The sequence below is a fragment of the Tenrec ecaudatus genome, chromosome 8 (genome assembly GCF_050624435.1).
Source record: "Tenrec ecaudatus isolate mTenEca1 chromosome 8, mTenEca1.hap1, whole genome shotgun sequence".
Lineage (NCBI taxonomy): Eukaryota > Metazoa > Chordata > Mammalia > Afrosoricida > Tenrecidae > Tenrec > Tenrec ecaudatus.
Genome location: NC_134537.1, coordinates 145,572,020 through 145,590,360, shown reverse-complemented (window position 1 = coordinate 145,590,360; position 18,341 = coordinate 145,572,020). Strand labels below are relative to the sequence as shown.

At 44.0% G+C, this 18,341-nt stretch overlaps 2 protein-coding genes across 7 annotated transcripts in view; one reads left to right on the top strand and one right to left on the bottom strand.

The window, feature by feature from the left end:
* The window catches only part of ITSN2 (intersectin 2), a 173,583-nt gene extending 170,072 nt beyond the window's left edge, over positions 1-3,511 (bottom strand). For 2 of the 6 annotated variants that reach the window (XM_075557039.1, XM_075557036.1), the window contains exon 1: positions 2,947-3,144. The gene's annotated coding sequence lies outside the window, so the exon portion shown is untranslated. Of the gene's footprint in view, positions 1-2,524; positions 2,906-2,946; positions 3,145-3,370 lie in introns of those variants that run through there. The other 4 variants (XM_075557041.1, XM_075557040.1, XM_075557042.1 and 1 more) reach the window with 4 other exon arrangements.
* LOC142455557 (uncharacterized) lies at positions 1,302-14,422 on the top strand. Its single transcript, XM_075557254.1, has 5 exons — positions 1,302-1,334; positions 2,631-3,161; positions 8,902-8,996; positions 9,359-9,392; positions 10,163-14,422. The coding sequence occupies exons 1-5, from the start codon at positions 1,302-1,304 to the stop codon at positions 10,295-10,297; spliced, it is 828 nt and encodes a 275-aa protein (XP_075413369.1). The 3' UTR covers positions 10,298-14,422.
* The last annotated feature ends 3,919 nt before the right edge of the window (positions 14,423-18,341 follow it).

The window sequence follows — 18,341 nt, the reverse complement described above, 5'->3', positions numbered from 1 at the left end:
GCTGCCCTCTTAAGAGTTGTGAAACAAAACACTAATCCTTGACTCTATTCATGGTCCGATTTCTGCTCAATTTCCTCCTCCCTCCCCCTACTTCCCCCCATGCTTTCACATCCTTTAAGATGAGTTCAGTTCCTTCTCAAGGCTCCCGGATGAAGGGGGCTTCAAAAAAGTCTGGGGGGAAGGGGATGGGGGGAGACGACAACGATCATAATGATCGACACACAGACACACAACCACACACACCCCTCCAGGGGTAAGAACAATGGAAACCATGGGGGACGGGAGACAGTGGTCAGTGTGAGATAGGAAAATAATAGTAATTTATGATCTATCAAGGGGTCACGGGGGTGGGGGAGGAGCTGCTACGAAGGGCTCAATATAAAGTTATTATCTAGCAAAGGAATGATGGGAACAAATGTACAAATATGCCTGACACAACTAATATATGGAATTTAATAAGCATTGTAAGAGGACACAGTAAAATGATCAAAACCAAAAAAGGCTGTACAAAAATCCCATTATCTTTTCATTTTCCCACAAACCTTTCAAAGGTATGTATACTTTACCCAATGGGACTCTAATATTAAGCTCTGTAGTTTACCAAGCAGTTCAAAGTAAAAAATGAATTCAAGTAGAAAATGTAGTATATCTGATACATTTTCATCTACAGAATTGTAGGGATTTCTATTTATCTAGCTAATTCTTGGCATTCATAATTAGCACATTGAAAAAAAACTATGTTTTTTTCTTCCCTCCAAAATTCATTTTTCCACATCAGTTTTTTTTATGAATCATTAAAGTCACCAAAAAATTTTAAAAACATTTCATTTTTTCATTAAAGCCAAAACACTGTTACGTGATAATAAACATATTTTAGTAATGTAATTTATTTATTCCCTTCTGGAGTTTGTTAATATAAATTATTTGTAACTAAATATCCATAAATACTAGTTACTTATTAATGGATTACCATGGAATTCCATTCATTTCTCTTAAAAATTTGCCAGTATAACCTTTTTTACTTTTTAAACTTCTTAAACAAGAGGAGTATCAAACCAAAGGGACCTCAGTTTGAAACCTGACTCCAGTACTTACTGACATACCGAAAACAGCCAGTTAACTTTCAGATACCTTACTTCCTTATCTATTTAACGTGAAGCCTCATAACTCCTCACAAGGTCTTTCTAAACCTTACATGATTGTGTAGGTCTAGCATGTAGTATGTGCTCAATAAAGGGCAACCACGTCAAAACCACAGAAAAGTACAGTAGGAGTTGGCTGATAGTTATCTTGCTAAAAAGATGGGGCTGTTTGAAGCTCACTATGCTAAAAAGGTATTAAAACGAAAAATCTTTGTAAGAAATTTTTTACTTTTTTGAGGTATACATACGTAGGGTGAAATTACTTTTAAAAAATTGCGATGGGGGTAAGAAGCACAGGTAAAGAAAATCTTGAAAACTGTTGAGTTTGGGTGACGGATGTACAGAGGTTCCTCCTCTCATGAAAATGCCATTTGGCAAACATACTTATAAATCCAATCTATAAAATCAGTTTAGCATATAACCCGTAGAGATCAGGATTTTAGCCTTGACATGAACTCAAATGGTCCCTCCATGCTGAATAATTCAGTCAGGGTCAGACCATTTCTCAGACCATTTTCTCAGACCATTCTATCCTTTATAAATGTGAGCAAAAGCAGTAACTCCAGGCATGCATTAAGGAGGGAAAAGAACGCTGGTTTCTCAGCTGCTTGCTAATATCACATCAAAACGCAGGAATGCACATCTCCCCACCCCCCACCCAAGTCCTTCAAAAATATTCCTTTGGGTCTTATTCCATTTACTTTTGGGATTGCAACGCACAAAAAAAAAAACCTTAAGAGACATCATTATCAATTTGGGTGAAGGTTTCATGTGATGTATCCCTGATTAACAACACGGCAAACCAGTACAGGGAGGGAGGCAACTAATTTTCATGAGAGGCTTAGGAAGTTTTAACTGTCTCGATTAAGCTGTTAAAAGCAACACAAAAGTTCAAGTCACACCTTGCCTATTTCTACGTAAACAAGCACAACACCAGTAGGAAAAAAAACTACAAGCATTGAGCAAAGAAACAACCATTGTGTTAGACTGATAGGAAGCTGTTGGCTACCTCAAATCCAAGTTTCAAGTAAAACCGATTTGCCATCGACAGCCATTCAACGATAAAGCACATTATGAATACATTCAAACGCAGCATCTGTCTACAGAATTAACTAAGCCATCGGCAGTTTTACCTTCGGTTTCCCCAACCACTACCCACAAGCAGGCGTCTTTCCTCTATTCTTTTTTAAATAAGCCATAAACTTTGCTCCGGGCTAAATGATTTCATCTCTCCGTGCTTCCCTTGGACCGTGGAAGTCAGTAACACTGAAGTCAAATGCTAACATTTCCTAACTTGGTTTCGGGCGACGCACGGACGCCGAGCATCTGCCCGCCGTCCCCTCGCGGCCCGGGCTCCTTTGACGCACCGGGATGCGGCTCACCTGACGTCCCGCACCCAGCATGACCGGAACTCCGCGGAAATGAACCGGGTCCGCGGGGCAGCGTGCGGGGGCCGCTAGGGGTCCCCTTCTGCCCTCGACCCCACAGGGAGGGGACCGCGCCGCCCCGGACCCTCGGAGGCGCCCGCCACCTGCCACCCGGGACCGCGGCGCGGCTGCCAAGGAGGCGCCCGCCCGGGCCCCGCGCGGGGGCAGGAACCCGCGGGCGGAGGTTTCCGCCCGGCGCGGCCAAGCCTGCCCGGGGCCTAGTCCGGAGGCGGCTGCGGGTCCCCAGGACCCGACACCTTCCTCGGGCGCCCGCAGCGCCCTCCCGGCGCGGCCCGCGGAGCCTCGGGGCGGCGGGTACGACGGCGCCCGCACCTGCCCCGCGCCCTGCGGCAGCCTCGGCGAGCGGCTCGACCCACCTGGCGCCCACGTCGCGCCTCCCGCACGTCACGTCACGGCGCGACCCGACGCTGCGCACGCCGGGAGGCCGCGCTCCGCCGCCGCGGGGTCCTCGCCGGGCCGCCGGCCGCCGACCTGTTGCGCAGCCCGTCACGGCCGCTCGGGCTCCGCCGGCGCCGCCTCAGCCCCACAACATGGCGGCCGGGGCCTCCGCAGGAAGCCGGGGGGCGGGGAGGTAGGCGACGACGGGCTGCGCCGCTGAGGGCCCGCCCGCGCCGGCACCGGCTCCCCCCCCCACCAACGCCGAGCCTGAAATGGACGTGGGAGCGGCTCCTCACCCCCGCAGCCCCGGGGACCGAGCCTTGCGGGTCTGGCCCAGACCCTGGGGAGACCGACACCCGCACCTGGCAGCCCTTTCCGGGGCTGCGACCACCCACGACCCACCTGGCGCCCCCTCACCCAGGTGGCACGCTTGGGTCGGCTCGTACTCGTCCTGCGGCAGGCCCGGCGAGCGGCTCGACCCCGCGGCGAAGCATATGGGACCGGGGCGCACGGGAAGGCGCCCGCGGGCCGCGCAGCCCAAATAGGGCTGGCTTCCCTTGGGGCCGACTCGCTTACCGATGGGTTCCTGATCTGGGAACACACGTGGCTGGGAATGGGGGGGGGGCGGTTGGGAGTTGAAGGGAGGTCGTTCTCACCTATGTAGGCTGGTCTACTTAAAGGTCTCTCTGGCCCGCAGGGATTCTAGATACTCAAGGGTAATCCGTCCAGCATACCTCCAAACACACACACACACTCCATCCATCATAACTCCATACACACACACACACTCACACTCCGTCCAGCATACCTCCAAACACACACACAAACTCCGTCCAGCAAACCTCCAAACACACACACACACACACACTCCATCCATCATAACTCCTTAAACACACACACTCCATCCATCATAACTCCTTAAACACACACACACACACACACACACACACTTCTCTGCCCCCATTTCACACAAGAGAGTCATTCTCCCAAGCTACTCTCACCTTTAGAAGAGTCTCTCCCCATATTCCCCTGAATGTTCTTCCCCCAACCCTTAGCTGACATAGAGATGGCGCTCAAGTTCAGAATTTCCCTTTCATCTCACCTAGCTCCTGGTTTCACGGAAAACCAGACTTTCAACTCAAGTCACTGTCATAAACCAAGAGTTTATAAAACAGCACCTGGTCAAGGGAATGGCTTTCTGTTGGTTAGGGTGAGAAATGGAGTCAGTAGCTCTTAGAGGCATAACAAAACAGAGACTTATGACCCGGTTATTTTTTTCCTGCCTTTTAGAAGCAGAATTGGGGCTAAGCCAGTATACAAAACTCATGTCCTCTTGATTTATATTGTTTCTAGAGAAATCTGCATATCAAAGTGATGCTATGAAGTCGTTTTATTTCTTACCTGTTTGAATAGGCTGAAGGTGGCATGGCTGGCTTGAGAGAGATGGCCCCAAAGTCCAGACCCATGTGAACTAGCTAGCCAATTCATGTGAGGAACGTAGCAAATATGAATGATGATAAACAGGCTTTTCCCGCTCTCACAGTGTTTTCTTAATGCTTCAACTAGGGCTGACCAAGACCTGATAGACAGGTCCTGAGTTTCAGTGACAGCAGGAGGCCTAACTTCTTTGTATCCATGTAAGGCAGGGGTGGGGAAGGTCTAGCTTTGGGCCTGTATACGGCCCACAAAATCATTAACACCAGCTTACATCAGACACATCACCAAAGAAAAGCTGTTTCAGCCATTACATTAGGGGTGAGTTAATTAAATTCTTAACCAGTATGACCCTCAAATAATATTATAAATACCTAAATGGCCCTTGGCAGAAAAAAAAAGGTTTCCCATCTCTGGCATAGAAGGTCCCTCACTTGCTGGGACTAAGCAACCTGTCTTCCATCTACAAACAAGCCACCCATGCTAGGAGTTCCAGAGGAGCACTCGGCCTAACCTCCATGGCAGACGTCACCAATCACTTGTGCTACTCTCAACTCTGGTTCAAAGCCCATTCTCAAGGATGTAAGCTTCAGAATTGTTCTCAGCATACTGCCCCAGAGAAAACTAAACCACACCCACTGCCATCAAGTCAATTTTGGTCCATTCCAACATACAATGAGCCTACAGGACAGAGTAGAACCATGCCATAGTGTTTCCAAGGTTGTTATCTTTACAGAAGAGCCATGTGGCATAGTGTTTTCTCACAAGGTCAGCACTGCAAAACTACCAACTTCTCCTCGGGAGAAAAATAAGGCTTTCTACTCCCATGATGTCCTACTCTGTCCTGAAGGGTTACTATAAATTGGAATTAGCTTGATGGCAGTTTGGAGTTTGGGGAATCTATACAGAAGCAGACTGCACACCTTTCTCCTGCAGAGCAGCTGGTGGGTTTGAACCATGGACCTTTTAGTTAGCTGCTGAGCACTCACCCACGGTACTGCCAGGGCTCCTTTCTTTCTGGAAACGAAAAATCAAAACTCCTTGCCATTAAGTCAATTCTGATTCATAGCAACCCCATGGGACTGAGTAGATCTGCCCCTGTGGGTTTCTGAACTGTAAATATGTTTTTTAATGTATACTATTTTTATGGACATATCTTACACATTCCAATATATCTATTCACATATAATTCAGTTGTTCAATCCCACTGAGTGGAGCTTGAGAGTCATCAGTGCTGTCGGCTCTCCTCCCCCCACCCCCAATCTCTCTTGTACCCTCAGGGAACCAATACTCCTGTCATTGTTTCTGTGGGGTCATCTATCTTTACTTCCATGTACAAATGAACATGCACAAATCTATACATGACAATGAGGTAAAGCACATAGCAGTAAGGGGAGGAAATCTTAAAGAACTAGAGGATAGTTATGTGATTCATTAGTGCTATACTACACCCTCGATTTTTCATCCATCCCATGTGGCCCTTCTGAGAGGGACTGCCCAATTATCTTTCAAGTGGATTTTGGGTTTATATTGCATCCACACCTCTTCACATTGATTTGATTGCATGCTTTTGAACTTGGGTACCTCTTCCTATCGACACCTTATGATTGTGTGCTTCTTGCAATGTGGGCTTTGTTGCTTCCCTGTTAGATGGCCGTTTGTTTAATTACAAGCCCTTAAGACCCAGACGCTATATTTTTTGATAGCCGGGCACCATCAGCTTTGTTCACCACATCTGCTTATATACCCATTTTGTCTGAGAGTGTAAATCTTCATGGATCAGACCTCCTCTTTCTCCTGAGGAGCAAACTGGTGGATTCAAGCTGTGGCCTTGTGGGTAGCAGCCCCACATGTCAACCACTGTGCTACCAAGGCTCTGTTTCTTGCTGGAGGAGTGCTGAGTCCTCACTGTGGCAAGATTTTGTAGAAATTGATGTTTCTTGAGAAATCATTATAAAGTCTCCCTAGTGTAAACTAAAAGAAGGTAGCAATCTCTTGATAAATATCTGAGTCCTTTATAAAGTTGGGGCCTGCAGTATCTTAAGCCCTAAAGCAACTATATCCCAGGGTGCTGTTCAGAACTTGGAAGCCAGGTTGTCAGTTCTTTCCTAATCCATCGTGGTGCAAAACGTAAGGCCTTTACTGTCTCGACTCTTTGACACATACCTCCTTCCCTACGTACTTCATGGGGTGAGTTTTTAAACAATAAATATTAAGCATTTATAAGATATAAATCATGGAGGAAGAGAAGAAATAAAAATGTTCAGTCCTCTGGCAAGATCTGGGTGATGGTAGTTCTATTCCTTAAGATAAGATGGGATGTAGGAGAAAAAGCACAGTGTCTAGACAAATAGTCTCCTTGCTCCTTTTGCTGCTTCCAGATTCAAAAGTACCTCCTTTGAGACTGCAATCCCTGCTACACCAGCCTCTGCCTATTCCCATCCCTATCATTTACCTCACCACCATCCTGGGCATTCCAAGGCAGTCATCAAGAATTTCTACACCCAGCAGTCCCTTACCCCCAGTGCCTTCCAACATCCTTAGTGTCCGTCATCCATATTCATGATTCATATAGGTGACCCATCCACCAGCCCAGTTCCTTGACTTCTGTTTCTCTGCATAGAGAAGATCTTGCAACTGTATCTGTGAATTCTTCTCCCTCCTGCAGTGGTTCTCAACCTTCCTAATGCCCCACCCTTTCATACAGTTCCTCAAGTTGGTGTGATCCCACAACCATTACTTTATTTTTGTTGCTACTTCATCACTGTAATTTTGCTACTGTTATGAATCGAGTGACCCCTGTGAAAGGGTAGGGTCGTTTGACCCCCAAAGGGGTCTCAACCCCTCAGGTTGAGAACTGCTGCCCTAGTGTTTCCCAGATCCCATTCTCCGCCCACCCCCACCTAGCTCATGTCCAGCACCAACTGATAAGACCTACATAAGACGCATAGACATTCCTGTCAAGGATAAGAAGATTAGTGATTAACTAGTCTGTGTTGAAGGTGTTGGGAAGGTCATTTCTCTTTGCCAGGTCAGCTGCACGCTAAGATAGAGTCTTAGTCTGGTTGCTGGTAACCTAGCTTTCATCATGGGAATACTTTATCTCCATCTGTTTTCCTCACCTGTCCCACTCCTCCTCCAACCATATATATCCTACATTCTCTCAGTCTCCCCTTCTGTTAGTTTTCAAGGATCCCATCTCTCACTCCCTTCCCACTCAGTCTACCATCTAAAGCTGCAGTGCCGCAGAGAAGTGAGAATACAGCGCACAGTGATGTCATCTCTCCCGTTGTCTTCTAGTTAAAAAAATAATCAAATCTAAAAACAAACTGTGGGGGAAAGGGAAATAAAAATGGTTTGTATTTTGATTGATCCAAATACTTGTCATTTTTGGTGTCCTTTTTCTTTGCTAAACATTCTTGTTTTATCTATTATTTTACTTCAGCCTGAAGAACTTCCTTTAGTGTTTTTTTATCATGTAGATCTATCGACCACACATTTTCTTAGTTATATTTTGTCTGAAAAGGTTTAGTCTTTATTCTTGAATAGTATTTTCACTAGATACAGTATTCTGGATTGACAGTGGGGTTTGTTTTGCTTTGTTTTTTCTTCAGTCTTACAGCATTTAAAGAAAGTTATTAAATTCTCTTCTGGCCTCCATGGTATCTGTTGAGAAGTTAGTTAGTGATTGGATCATTCTTCCCTAGACTGTACTATCTTTTTTTTTTAAAGACTGTACTATCTTACCTGTCTCTTCCTGATTTCAATATTTGCTCTTTAACTTTGGTTTTCAATAATTTGACTTTGCTATGCCTCAGCAGAGACTTTTTTGTGTGTTTAGTCTGCTTGGTGTTTGTTTTGGATCTTGCACTTGAAAATTTTAGTATTTCATGAAATTATTTTAAATACCCACCATTATTCAGGTATATATTTCTGCCCTGTTCTCTCTCTCGCTCTCCCTCTCCCTCCCTCTCTCCTTGTGTTCTTCCAAATGCATGTGTGTTTGGCTGATTTCATCCAAGCTCCCCCTTCTTCCATGCATGGGACATTTGGAGGGAGAGGAGGTGAGTGATGGGAGCCACCTTTGGTTTCTGTCTTTGGTAGGCCCAGCCTCCCCCCTTTAGCCTCACACTGCTACCAGCAACTGTGCTTTTTAGCCAGTGTATTCTCTGGTCACCTATACAGCACAACACAACCTCACAATCTCCTGAATGCACTTGCACACGTATGCTTCTCTCTCACACACTGATGAATTTTCATCATGATCCATTCCCTTCTGAGAAATACATGCAAAATGAGATCTGACCCTTTTCCAGATTTTTGTTTTCCTCTCAAAACTCAAAAACTAAAGTCAAAGCCCTGGGAAGTCAGGCTGAGGTTGCCCTAGTATTCAATCATAACAGCAGATGACAGTCAAGCCAAGCCTTGGGGGTCAGGATCCAGGGCTTCACTGAACATGGCTCTGTCAATTCATTCATTTGATGTGTCTCTTCCTTCAGCACACCGTGAGCTGGATGGCAGCAAGTGGGAATGTTTCAGTGAGCAATCAACTTGAGAAGATAACACGGACACAATGTTCCCAGAGGCAAGGACGGTAAAATTTGTTCAGCTTACTTTGGTCACATGCATCACGAGGGAGGACATTACTAGAAAAAGACATCACGGTGGGCAAAGTAGAAGGGCAGCAAAAACAAGGAGGTGGTTGGCATAACCACAATGGAGGCCCAAGCACGTCAAAGATCTTGGTGATAACACAGGAAGGGGAGGGGGGCGCGGAGGTTTATTCTGTTAATATGTAAGGGTGCCTTGAGTTGGAGCTGACTTAATGACAACTGACAATCACAACATGAAAATGAGTTAGCACAGTCGCCGTACTGGTGGGGAGCAGCTGAGACTGGATTGAGAAGCAAGGTCAAGGTGACAAGTTTTTCCCTTCGCTTTTTTCTCACTATCTAGATCCCACAGAGCCCAGGCTGGAGCCCTGGAGCAGGTGAGAAGCTGAGAAGTGGGAATCGAATAAAAGGACAGAAGAAGGATGGGGAATTCCCAGCCCAGGAAGGAAGGAAAGAGTGTTCTTATTATTGGCCCCTTGTGTTGTGCCTATCTTGATATTCTGGCTTGAGGCCTGTTGGTACCGGAAAGGGAGTACCAGGCAAGCTAGAGAAGGGAAGTTAGCCCAGACTTGGCCCAGGGCCAGCACTGCAGGGTGGAGCCAAAGGCCAGACTGGGGCGAGGCCCTGGAGGCCCTACACAGGACATGCTCATTCATGGCTGTAGCACCAGGACCTTCCAGTCTGGCAGGTGTAGCTCTGCAGTGGGGAATCCAGCCTGTGTTCAAGAGTCAGACATGCTTCCCATCTGCCAAATCTGCCCAGCTGTCTGGTTAGGTCATTGTTGCTGTCTCCAGCACAAACCTGGAATGCTATCAGTTCCCTTCTTAAAATAACAGCATTTATATAGCATTTCACACTTGGCAGAGTACGTTTTGTTTTTGCATTTAATCCTCACAGCACTCTGGGAAGTGCAGTCAAGTTCTGTGTGTGGTCATCTAACCTTGGTTGGTGTGGTGGAAAAGTAGGAAAGCCTGGCCTGGGCTGCTCTCTTAAGGCCAGACTTTCCTGGGTTCAGAGGAAAACAATGTTTCAGGTTCAAATCTACAATGCCTCCGCTAACCCATTTGGCCTAGTGTAGCCAGTGAACATTTTTACTTCTAACATTGCCATTTTGTCTCACTAACTACGATACAATCTTGACTGATAGAAGGGAAGAAGGAGAACTGCTCCAGCCCCTCTTCACCCGCACCTTCAGGAGAAAGATGGAGTAGCGCTAGGAGGGCAGACCGCAGGCAGACGCATGGCCACAGTTTTCTTGCACTGGGATGACGTCGAAATTTGACCAGCGCTCACTTCCCTCAAAAGCCAACCCGTACGAGAACCACGGGTGACAGCTCTGAGTAACTTTATTTCACAGGTGAAGAAACTGAAGCTTAGAGAAATTAGGTGATTTCTAGTGATACATTTAGCAAGTAAAAGAGTTAGGTGTTGACTCTGGGTTTTTATGTCTGTAAAATTCCAAGCACTTTCTACTCTGCAGTACTTCCTTCCATTCACTGCATGAGAGCTGGTTAATTTCTCTTTTGGGGTTTTAATATTAAAACACGAGAATAAGAACTTCCAAGATAATTTATCCTGTACGAACAGTTACTCAGACTATGAAGATGCTAACATTTAGGTCAAGAAGACCCAGCTCCCAGCTTTCACCTGACACTCAGAAACTGATGCTCCTGGAGCATGGGGTTCCTTCCCTCCACAGCCAGGGCCTGCCTTCGCAAACTGTGCACCGTTGTCTGTGCCCCATGAGACTCAATTACTTCCGACAGGTCGATAGATTAAGGATAAAGGGAGTTGTCTCCGCCAAATGTCTTTGGTAAACTAAAATCAGCTGGCCGTGCCACAAAAAGGGGTTGGAAAGGAACCCGGCACACATTAGATACCTGTGGGAACATCCAAAGCTGGACATACTAAGACTAAAGTCACAAGTCGCCTAGACCCAAGGGAAGGGGAACCTGGGCACAACACTAACACCAGCGTTACACATGCGCCTGAAGTCAGCAAATAAGATCTTCCAATACCCTCAACCGCGCCCCAGGGATAGGAGGGGTTAAATAGACTGAGGGCAGGCTACTCCCTTCTTTTGGGTGCTCTTTGCCTTTGGGAGGGCGCCCTCTCCGAGCTCGATCTCTCTCTGACCGGGCCCCCTCTTTCAGGCCATGCTCTATCTGCCTTGGCCCCACACCATGGATTCACGTTCCTGTTCCCGAACTCCTTTCCCATGTTTTCCTGAATTGGCTGGAGTGCCCATTTTTGGTCGTGAACTTTCCCACGCCCCCGCCACGAGGCCTTGCACTCTTTCCAGGGATAGTGGTGTGACTTTCAGAGACTGTCCTACCTGAAACTTCCCTTTCCCGCATAAAGGTCATTTGGATTTACAAAAGTTCTTCTGCCGCGTGAATTCTTTCAGCGTTGAAAAGCAGGAAGCGAGGCCAACCGCCCCAGAAACCTACCATTTCTATATTACTAGATTCCCTTAAAAACTAGTTAGGTAAATAATAAAGCATTTGAGAACAGAATCCACTTGGTCCGTTGAGGAGGAGTGGCAGCAGGGACCTTAATGACGTGCATGCAGCCTGACCAGTGCGAACATCTTGCTACTCACGACCACCCACGTCGATCCAAGGGAATTCAGTAATGCCAGGTCTCTCCACATACTTAGAAAGGCTTCATTACCTTTCAAATAGGTAATTTAAGTAAAATGAAATCTTAATGTCCTTGCCTGGTGTAAAAATAGCTCTGCAGAGGCGTCTGACCTTTCATTTCACAAGTGGGGAGCGGAACCATCAGCAATGTCAACCCAAAACTGATCTTTTGAGATAATGGTCAGATGTGCCTCCTCTCTCCCAGGCTTTTTAGCAATTCTGACATCAACTCCCCCTCCCTTGACCCACTCTCCTCCCGTGCTGGGCTCAGTAATTCATTGCAGTGGCCACACAGAACTCACAGATTACAGGATTATGGAGTTTACTTGAAAAGCAACAGGTTACAATTTGAGGTTAGAAAAAACAGGGAGCAGTTGTTTGGTCAGCACGGTTCTTTTTAGCCATGTCCACAACCAGGCTTCCCCCTGGCCTCTGAGCCTCCGGAGCCAGCCTGCCTGTGCCAAGCTCAGACAAGTGTTAATAACTCAGAGTTCTGAGGATTGGAAAGCCCTGCTGCAACTGCCTCTGGCCACTAGCGTGCTTGCTTCCCGCTGCTGCACTGCAGGTGCTGTCTTGCGTGACAACACCCCGTCTCTTCCCAAGTTAGGGACACCGGCTCACAGAATGCACTCCTCGCCCATCTCTTCTTTCTGGTGGTCGTCAGGCCCCACCCCAGCCCATCTCTAGGATGTCTTAGGTTAAGCCCAGTGGGATGACAAAATCGAGCAATTCCTCCTTTAGGGTGCCACACACCTTATTTGCATTACAGAGCTTTCTAATCCCTTTGGTCAACCACAAGCACCTTATTTGCATATTCCAGACCATCTTTTGATAAGAGTTACAATATCTTAGCTAGAAAGACCACATAAAAGCGACCCTTCTCACTACATCTAGTTTGAGTTGTATAAAATATTCTTCATCAGATTACAGACTATTTTTCTTTCTTTATTGATATGAGATAAAAACACACATTTGGGATTTTCAGCTTGGTGGAATTTTTTCATGTTTACATCTGTATCCATCTGTTTAGTCACTACGCAGAACAAGATACAGAACATAGCTAGCTCCTCCAAAGGCTCCTTTGTGCCGTCCCATCTCCCCACCCCTGGAGTCAATACCTCCCAACACTAACATCAATATTGCGATCCTGTCTCCATAAATTGGTTTTTCCCTCTTCCAGATTTTGTATAAAATGATACAGGATATGCCCATCTGTCCCTCAGCATCATATTTAGGTTTTTTCAGCAATAGGATTTTCACCTCCCTTTGAAATATTCTTTCTAAAATTTACTCGTTTGTGGCAAAGGGAACTTTGTAAAAATCAGATTAAGTCACATTTAAGAGATTTTAAAAACTAAATTCTTATTTTCACCAAGAAGTTTTGAATGAAATTTTTTTTAATAAATGTCATACATCCAGGGGAATGGGGAGGGAGGGGGAAAAATGAGGAGCTGAAACCAAGGGCTCAAGTAGAAAGCAAATGTTTTTAGAGTGAGGATGGCAACAAGTGTATAAATGTGCTCAACACAATGGATGGATGGATTGTGATAAGAGTTATACAAGCCCCCAATAAGATGATTTTTTAAATAAATAAATAAAAAGAGAAAGACCTTCACACAGAAAATGTCATACATCCACCTATATGTCTATATTACATTTTGTGTCTCAAATAATTTCTAGTTCTATTATCCCCCTCAGAATTCTCAGTTCTATGTTCTGGAAATTATCACATTGTTTTAGTTCTTAGAAAGTTGTTAACCAAGCTTCCTATACTCAACAAACCTTAACTGTCTAATTAATTTTTTCAATAATTATTATTTTGTTATTCAGAAAGGGTTACTTTTACTTTTATTCCTATTATCAAAAGATCATTAAATTAATCATTCTAAATGAATACAGAATTGCATTTAAGTCTGTTACAAAGAATCAAGCTGCTTTCATTTTCTTTCCTTGTGTATATGAATTATTTGATTTTGTCATAGTATAACATAATTTTGTTTTCAGCTTTTATTTACTTAACATTATGTGATAAACATTGATCCATAATGGCATATTTTCCATATTTATCTTTTTAAAGAAACTTCATACAATCTATTGATACCCGTTATAGTACTATTAGTGCCATAATTAATGAATCTCTTATTATTGACTGATCTTAACTTTGTAGTATTATAAATAATAGGTATCTCACATATAAACATTTCAAAAGAAATATTCTCATATACAGCCATATATTTTATCCCTTGTTTTGGAGGATGCCCTGAGGATTACTTCTCAGAACTATAATTATTGTATAAAATGAGTATTGAATATGACATAATAATAATCTATAAATTATCAAGGGCTCATGAGGGAGGGGGGAGCAGGGAGGGAGGGGAAATAAAAAGAGGACCTGATGCAAAGGGCTTAAGTGGAGAGCAAATGCTTTGAAAATGATTAGGGCAAAGAATGCACAGATGTGCTTTATACAATTGATGTATGTATATGTATGGTAATAAGAGTTGTATGAGCCCCTAATGTTTTAAAAAAAATGAGTATTGATGGTTAATTATTAAAAGCATCAATTTCACCTTGATAGAAGTATAGGATAGTACCAATCTTATCACAATCTCCTCAAATTATATTTCATTAAAATTTTTAATAGGTTAAAAAAACAATTTTAATAGGTAAGATAACTTTTCAATTTAATTTGTCCTTTACTCATTTCTTATGAAATGAGCATATTAATAATTTTTAAATTAATTTTATTCTGAAAATTATTCATGTTTGCTGTCCATTTATATATTTCTGTTTTAATATGAATTCATAATATATATAGACAGAGACTTGGGCTTTTAAATATTTTTGTTTCTAAAATCATTTAAAATGTGCTTGACACAATAGAGGTATGTATGGATTGTGATAAGAGTTGTATGAGCCCCCAATAAAATTATTTTTTAAATTATCATTTAATCAGTCTACCTAGATAAGTTGGCTGGATGAACAATCTGGAGGAGAAAACAATGGGCCGATGGTTCCTGCGGACATGGGAGAGGGAGAAGTGGGGGAAAGGAAGTGGTGTTAACAAATTCAGGGACAAGGGAACAACTGATCCAAATCAGTGGTGAGAAGGGTGTAGGAGGCCTGGTAGGGCGTGATCAAGGGTAATGTAACAGAGGAATTACTGAAACCAAAATGAAGGTTGAGCATGATAGTGGGACAAGAGGAAAGTAAAAGGAAATAGAGGAAAGATCTAGGAGGCAAAGGACATTTATATAGGTCTAAATAAAGGCATGTACATATGTAAATACATTTATATATGATCATGGGGAAATAGATCTATGCAGATATTTATAGGTTCGGTATTAAGGTAGCAGATGGACATTAGGTCTCCACTCAAGTACTTCCTCAATGCAAGAACACTTTGTTCTATTAAACTGGCATTCCATGATGCTCACCTTCCCAACACAATCATTGAAGACAAAGTGGGTGATAAGCAAATGTGGTGAAGAAAGCTGATGATGCCCGACTATCAAAAAATATAGTGACTAGGGTTTTAAAGGCTTGAAGGTAAGCAAGTGGCTATCTAGCTCAAAAGCAACCACAAAGCCCACATGGAAGAAGCACACCAGCCTGTGGGATCATGAAGTGTTGAAGGAATCAGGTATCAGGCATCATCAGAACAAAAAATCTTATCATAGTGAATGAGGTGGAGAGTACAGATTGGGGACCCAAAGCCCAACTGTAGGCAAGGGGACATCCCCTTATAGAAAGGTCTCAGGAAGGAGATGAGCCAGTTGGTGCGATGGGGCAACGATGAAACACAACTTTCCTCTAGTTCCTAAATGCTTCCACCCCCCACCCCCACTATCATGGTCCCAATTCTACCTTACAAATCTGGCTAGACCAGAGGATGTACACTGGTACAGATAGGAACTGGAAAACACAGGGAATCCAGGACATATGATCCCTTCAGGACCAGTGGTGTCAGTGGCGATATGGGGAGGGCAGAGGGAAGGTAGAGTAGAAAAGGGGAACCGATTACAAGGATCTACATATAACCCTCTCCCTGGGGGACAGACAACAGAAAAATGGGTGAAGGGAGACATCAGACAGTGTAAGACATGACAAAATAATTTATAAACTATCAAGGGTTTATTAAGGAGGGGGGATGGGGAGGGAGGGAAAAATGAGGTGACACCAAGGGCTCAAGTAGAAAACAAATGTTTTGAGAATGATGATGGCAACAAATGTAGAAATTTGCTTGACACGATGGATGTATGGATTGTGATAAGAGTTGTACGATCCCCCAATAAAATGATTTTTTAAAATTATCATTTAATCAAATTTTTTAGATTGACATGTGCTTTATTATGTACATATTCTCTACAATTTAAAAAAGTGACAAGTTGTTAGCGCCCTCAAATTCTTTTTAATCATTTTATTGGGGGTTCATACAATTCTTTTTTTAAAAACATTTTATTGGGGCTCATACAATTCTTATCACAAGCCATACATACATCCATTGTGTCAAGAACATACGCACATTTGTTGCCATTAATCAGTTTTTTTTCAGGCAAATAATTCTACCCTCTACTTATCAGAGAACATGAATTCGTTCTTGTCTTTTTATATTCATTTGTTAATGTAAAAAACATTTATTGTGTCTTTTTTTTATGCCAAGACCAAGATAAGTGAAGATAAATACTGATAAACAAGATAGCATGGTGCTTGTCCACGGTAGATGTTTGATAAATGTTGGATGTGAAAAATAAGTATTCTGACCGGAGAAAGGTCATCCGTACACTTCAGCCAAGACATTTTAGTAATCTATTGTTAACTGTTCTCGTTAGTCTTTGATGAGGTTTCTGAGATTCTTTTACACTATCACAATTGTTAACTGATTATTTTTCAAGTTCTGTGGGTTGTACATTGGGTTGCTAATCACAGAGTCAGCAGTTCAAACCCACCAGCCAGCTCCGCAGGAGAGATGAGGCTTTCTGCTCATAAAGATTTACAGGCTCAAAGAGCCACAGGGGCAGTTCTCCTCTGTCCTATAGGGTTTTTATGAGTCAGGATCAACGTGATGGCAGTGTGTTTGAGTTTTTTTTAAGTCTCCTTGTTTATATTCTTTTTTGTTTGTTAGATTATATGCTAATATATGTTCTAATTGCACTAGTTTGTAGAAACTGCCATTGAGTCAATTCTAACTCAAAGCAACTTTATATAATAGGGTAGACCTGTGGGATTCTGGAACTATAACTCTTTACAGTAATAAGACGCCTCATCTTTCTCCCACAGAGTGGATGGTGGTTTCAGACTGCTGATGTTGGGGTTAGCAGCCTGCATTCGGCCAGGTTGTCTACAGGAACAGATCCAGTGACACACATCTATGTACGAAAAAGAATCCTATATCCTGTACTAAGAAGCAACTTTACATCAAGAAGGCATCCCAGCCCAGTCCAACTCAAATCCTTAAGTCCCTCTCCAGACTCACGTAGCTGATGCCAAAAGGTGAAGAGGGAGGTTCAGGGATCACAGGCTGGTGGGTGCCGAATATTGTGGAGGGTCGGGCCGGTGGGAACATGGCAGCATGGCACCAGCTCTCAGGGTCAGGTGGCCCGAATGGGGCTCCCTCTCAGGGCAGGCAGAGTCCTAGCAGGCAGGGAGGTGGAGGGACAGAGACAGAGGCCGTTCCCGGAAGTCCCTTGCTCACACACAAAAGGCCACACTCCTAAGGGAGTGTCATGAAGCTACCACTTGCTGGACAGGTGTGTTAGATGGGCTTGGCTACAGAAACGAATCTGGGGACACACATATATGTACAAGAAAGAGCTTTATGTCGAAGAGGAATTGCATAGTTTAGACATAGATGAACAAGTACACATATATTTATATATCTACATGTATACTTATATATACATGTTTTTCTTCTTTCCTCTTTTCATTTTTTCCTCCTGCCACTATCATGTTTACCTATAATTCACCTCTCAGATACAACTCGATTGGTCAAACACGACCAGAAAAGCTACACCCTCCTCGCCATCAATTTTAGAATACTATTCCCCTGTACCTGTCATTGTTGGCTCCTGCTCACCTCCCCCCTCTGCCCCTCCCAAGCCCCCCAGGAACCATCAGACCAGTCACTGTCTTCATAAGATTGCCTATCCTGCTTAACTTGTATAGATAAACACCCCCCAAAAATAGTTACAAGACTTAAAGGGACCCTGACATTGAGCAGACTGATGTCTCTATGTTAAATAGAGAGATGGACATGTTATCAACCATCAGTCCAGCTCCCCTTTCTTCCAGGGCTGCACATCCTTGGTCCCACTTGCCTAGCAACCTGTACTCCCTTTTAGTCGTCAGCATTCCTGCCCTAAAGGCCAGCATCCTAAATGTCCCCATTGCTATTTCTGCAGTCAGGGATGGAGTGGTCTAGTTCTCCGCCCCACACCCCCAGTTACGCCCCTTCATTCTTAATACCCTCAAGTTGACACGAGATTATATAACTGCCACAGCAGGTTTGATTTCACTGGTAGCCAGGAGTGCCTAGTTGACAAAAAGTCATCCAACTACTACATCGCGTAACAGAAATTACAGCTATTTATTACGTGTGAACTGTTTGAATGCATGGTGATGGTGGTATCCCAGGAGGGCTCGGTCATTTTCATTATATAACAAACCCTGTGATGGAATTTTTAA